This window comes from Sorghum bicolor, chromosome 9, assembly GCF_000003195.3.
Source record: "Sorghum bicolor cultivar BTx623 chromosome 9, Sorghum_bicolor_NCBIv3, whole genome shotgun sequence".
NCBI classification, from domain to species: domain Eukaryota; kingdom Viridiplantae; phylum Streptophyta; class Magnoliopsida; order Poales; family Poaceae; genus Sorghum; species Sorghum bicolor.
Window position 1 is genome coordinate 39,300,720 of NC_012878.2, and position 4,609 is coordinate 39,305,328.

A 4,609-nucleotide genomic window follows, 5' to 3' on the forward strand; every position below is an offset into this window, starting at 1 on the left:
GGATCCATATGTCGTCCTCAGTGCCCCCTTTTAGAGTTCCAAGCGAGGACCTAGGTTACAGAGAGTAGGTGTTAGAATAAGCCTCGATAGGGGTACGACGCACTGACCTACTCGAGGCCTCCGTACCGGGGTGGCCTCGAGCCATCTTGTAACAGCGTACTTTGATGATGATGGCGTGTGCTCCTCTGGATTCAACCCCTGTACATTGTCTCGGATTGGTTCAGGTATAAGCGTGCTTTTATGTAGCGGCAGTAGTCACGTCTAGGGTTGTTGAAGCGCTGACTTTCCTCGTCTGATCATTTCCCGAGAAGGGATGCGTCCATTTGAGGGTCGGGCGCGCGAGCGGCCTTGTTGTGTGGGAGCACCGATTTTGGGTGCCTCAAGGGATACTGTGATGGGACATCACATCTACCATACTGTGCCTAGTTGTACCTTTGTCCATTTTGAGGGATAAAGATGGAAAAGGTGGGGATTTGACAGGTGCTTGTTCCCTATCACGTTTCCCGTGACTGTCCGGTTAGGTGGGAGCATGGCAGACACATTAAATGCCCTGGCCTCCGTACCCACGACAGGCGGCGAGAGGCGCTTTTGCATTCGAGGCCCATTGGTTCGCTCGAGCCACTTCTGTACTCGACGGTCGCAGCTCATTGAGCCCCTATCGGTTCACAGGACCTCGTTTCCGTGTTCGAGGCTACGGTCGATGTCGAGCCCTGGTGGTTATGTGTCGATGTCGGAGCATCGAGTTGGAACCTCGATTTTCTAATTCTCTTGGCGTGAGTGATGGTTGGGGTACCCCCTATTGGTATCCTCCACAATAGCCCCCGAGTCTCTGCTTGAGCACTTGTGCTTGAGTAGAGGCTCCTTTGACGGTCGAGTCTTCGTGGGGGGTCGCGCGAGCGACCCCCGTGGGGGTAGCCCCCGAGCCATTGGAGGAGTCTTGGACTCCTTCGAGGGCTGTATTGCTTTTTCTGATGGGTCCGCTCCCGATTTCCCCTTTCTAAAAAAGGCGTTTTGTTCTGGAAGGGAGCTTCCGGCCCTTATCGATCATCCTTACTTTTTCGAGGCTGGGATCGTGATGTAATCCCGATGGAGCGAGCGTCATCGCCCAAGGTGAGTTCCTATCGGGAGATCCAAGCGAGAAACCTTGCCCCATTCGAGGGGGTTGGCTGCAGCGTGGAGGCGTCCACTTTTAAGCGGGGCTAGTGTGGTCTGGGATACTGGTCTCGTTCGATAAAGTCCAGTGGCTCATTGCCTCCCTCCATGGGGATTCCTCTCGACCTTCTTGCCCTTGCCTTGGATACTCCCTGCGAGTTCTCGAGGTAAGCCTCGTTTTTGACCCTCGTTGTGTGTCCCTGACTCTGGTACTCGAGGGCGACCGTCGAACCCGTCTAGCGGGCCAGTCTACGCTCCCTCGAGATTCTTTTGGTGGCGCGCCCCCCTCTTACCTTGCCATAGAAGGAAGAGCTGTGGCGGTTCGTTTTCTTGCCCGTTGGACGTGCCTTTTTAGGAGAAAGTCGTTGTGGCACTGTGCCGCCTGCAGAATCCGTAACGCCCTGTCAAGGGGAGAGAGAAGACTATTAGGCGGCACATTCAACAGGGATGTTACCATGTTTGTCGGATCTGCCCGTTGGGGTGGGTCGCCTATAAATATCGCAGGACCGCCCGACTGCTATTTCTTCCACCTTGCGCCATTGCTCTCGCCCTTGCTCTCCTGCCTCCTATTGCTTTTTTGAAGCGTAGCGCCCCCTCGAGTGCACTAGACCCGTAGAGCCGCTTTCCTCCTTCCGCCAGGATGCCTGTGAGACTCGTCGCCCCCGACGATTGGCGTCCGTCATCCATGACCGAGCGCCGGTTGAGGGACCTGGAGAAGGAGGGGCTCATATGTTCCCGTACTTCCTCATCGTGGCCTGAGTGGATCGCGTCGCCTGCAGACCACCGGGAACCAAATCCACCAAAGGGGTATGTTGTCTCCTTTGCCAAGTTCCACCGTCACGGCCTCAGCTCTCCCCCAAGCCGCTTCATGAGGGCGCTTTGCTATCACTATGGCGTAGAGCTTCAACATTTTTCTCCGAACACCATCACCGCTGCGGCGGTCTTTGCCGTGGTGTTTGAGGGCTACTTGGGGATAATGCCACACTGGGACCTGTGGCTCCACCTCTATCGAGGTGAGCTCTTTCGTGCCGCCGGTGGGGCCACAGGGGTGAGGAAGCCAGTGCGGGCCACCAGCCTCAACTTGGTGCAGAAGACCGGCCAGGTGGAGGAGCCCCGAGAGTACATCCCGATCGGGCTAACGTCGAACCACACCCAATGGGACACTCAATGGTTCTACCTCCGCAACGACGATGACCTTCTCCCCGCCTATATCGAGTGGTTGATCTCGGAGCGCCCGGAGAATTGGAAGTACGGCCTCGTCAAGATCCTTCAATCATGACTCCGCCCTCTTCTCGACGCCCTGAAGACACTGTGCAAGGAGTCTAACCGCCTTACTTGTTCTCTCGGTGGTCCACCATCGATGGGTACTCTCGTTGATGTGTCGACCGCTGAGGTTGGATGAGATGGGTCCTAGTGTCTCGTCTCGGGCCCTCGAGGCGTGCCGGATGTCCAACGAGGTGCCCGCGGACAAGGAAGTCGCCGCCACGGTTAGGGCGGCTGTCGCGGGCGGCTTCCAGCCGGAGCAGGTCAACGACTTTCCCATGAAGCCCGAGAAAGGATGCCTCGATTTGGTAAGTGCTTGGAGCCATCTCTATTGGATCTCTATTGTTGGGTTGTTTTGTTCTTCCCCTCGTCTTTCCTGTGCTGATTCTTTGACATTTACCAGGGGATGATCGACTTCTGGTCCTCGAAGCCTCTGGTGAAGGAGGACGATGTCGATCGTGAGAAGAGGCATGCTTCCACCAAGAAGCAGAAATCCACCAAGGATGCAGAGAAGAAGAAGACAAAGAAGAAGAACCTCGAGCGACAAGCGCTTGAGGCACGTCGAGCCAAGTCGAGGTGTGGAGGGGAGTCTGAGGTGGACTCCCCTGACGAGGACGACGAGAGTGATGATGGCGATGACGACGACGATTCTGAGGGGATGGCCGCTCGCCTCGACAGGATCCTAGAAGACCCACCGCGGACCGACGTTGATACACCGCACGCGGGGGCTTCCAAAGGGCCACCAGCCGGGCCTCGAGACGGGCGCCAGAAGGAGGTGTCGCCGCGCTGCTCGCGTGCCGAAACCCCCTTGCTCCCACACAGGGTTGGGTCGCTACCCAGCTGCAACCCCCTCCAACGCTCGGCTCGGGCCATAGGGTCAAGAGCCTAGCCACTAGGCCATTAACTTATGGCCGCGCTGCCGTGGCGGCTTCGAGCGAGGGAGGAGGGCGTCGTAGGAGTGCTAGTTCTAGCGTCCGTCAGGCCAGAGGCGCGGAGCCGAGGCTAGCACCAGCCCAGGAGAAGCCAGGGGCCACAACGAGGGGTGGCTCAAGACCTACTGGTTGAGGTACCGGTAGGAGGGTCGTCCTTCCCGTAGGGTAAGCTCTACGTGTTGTGATTTTGTCTCCGATGGGCTTGTTTGTCTGTTGGTTTCGGCATCTTTAGTCTACTTCTCTTCCGCTCAGGCTGAAGAGGCCGCTGGAGCAAGCTCAGCCCTCGATGGCCAAGAGGCTCAAGGCGGGGGCAGGCTCCAAGGGCCTGGGTGAGTGACTCGTTCCTCTTTTCGTGGTTCCGTGGTCAGCTTGTTCTAGCGCTGGGTCTCTTTGTGTCTCACGTATTGCTTTGGGGTATGTGCAGGTTCTTCCGACCCTCAACCACCTGCAAGCGATGATAAGACCCTGCCTCGACCTTCAAAGGGGGTGATGGCTTCGAAACTGTCCTGCCGTCCTCCGGACGTGGTGAGGCGCCTCGTCCCCATGGTCAGGTGGGAGCCCCCGAGCCGCCCCAGTTAGGGGGGAGTGGGCGACCCCATCACTATCAGTGATGAGCCTGGTGCCCCGGATAAGGGGGTCGAGACCCCTCAGGTTGAGGGACGGACACCATGGCATATCGGGCTTCACTACATTGAGGAGAAGAAGAGGAAAGATGAGGAGGAGAAGAGGAAAGAAGAAGAACAGCGTCGTCCGTAGGGGCAACTATCGCCTCAGCGAGAGGCGCAGGCGCAATAGCAGCAGCTGGAGCAGCAATAGCAGCAGTAGGAGCTGCAACAACAGCAGTAGCAGGAAAAGCAATGGCAAGAGCAGGAGCGGCTCGAGGAGCAGCTGGAGCAGTGCTGGCAGCAAGAAATCTGCTAGTGCTTGCGATTTGATCGCTTTGCAAGGCGCGTAGGTGAGGGTCTCACCCACGAGTGCGACCAACCATTTGGCGATCCTCCTAGTGGCCTGTCGACTTTGGATAATCTCACCCAAGAGGAAGGACGAGACCACCGTGATTGGGTGGCCGAGAAAGTAATGTTGCAGCTTGCGTCGAGTGAGAATTATGGCGTAAATCAATTTTTGAACCTGGGGGTATCGTACCTTGGTGTCCGATAGCGCTTCACTAATGAAGTAGACTGGCCATTGAACCGGTAGTGCATGCCCCTCTTCTGGTCTCTCGACCACGACCTGGGTCATTGCCGCAACATATAGGAGCAGAG

The 4,609-nt window shown here is 57.2% G+C and overlaps 1 protein-coding gene across 1 annotated transcript; it reads left to right on the top strand.

The window, feature by feature from the left end:
- Positions 2,556 to 3,926, top strand: LOC110430442. The gene is made up of 4 exons (XM_021448121.1): positions 2,556 to 2,723; positions 2,819 to 3,190; positions 3,580 to 3,676; positions 3,772 to 3,926. Exons 1-4 carry the CDS (start codon positions 2,556 to 2,558, stop codon positions 3,924 to 3,926), a joined length of 792 nt encoding a protein of 263 aa, XP_021303796.1.

Coding starts and splice junctions, on each gene's coding strand:
- LOC110430442 (XM_021448121.1), top strand. CDS start 2,556: ATGGGTCCTAGTGTCTCGTCTCGGGCCCTCGAGGCGTGCCGGATGTCC. Junction 3,191..3,579: donor GAGACGGGCGCCAGAAGGAG/GTGTCGCCGCGC, acceptor CGGCATCTTTAG/TCTACTTCTCTTCCGCTCAG. Junction 3,677..3,771: donor GGCAGGCTCCAAGGGCCTGG/GTGAGTGACTCG, acceptor GGGTATGTGCAG/GTTCTTCCGACCCTCAACCA.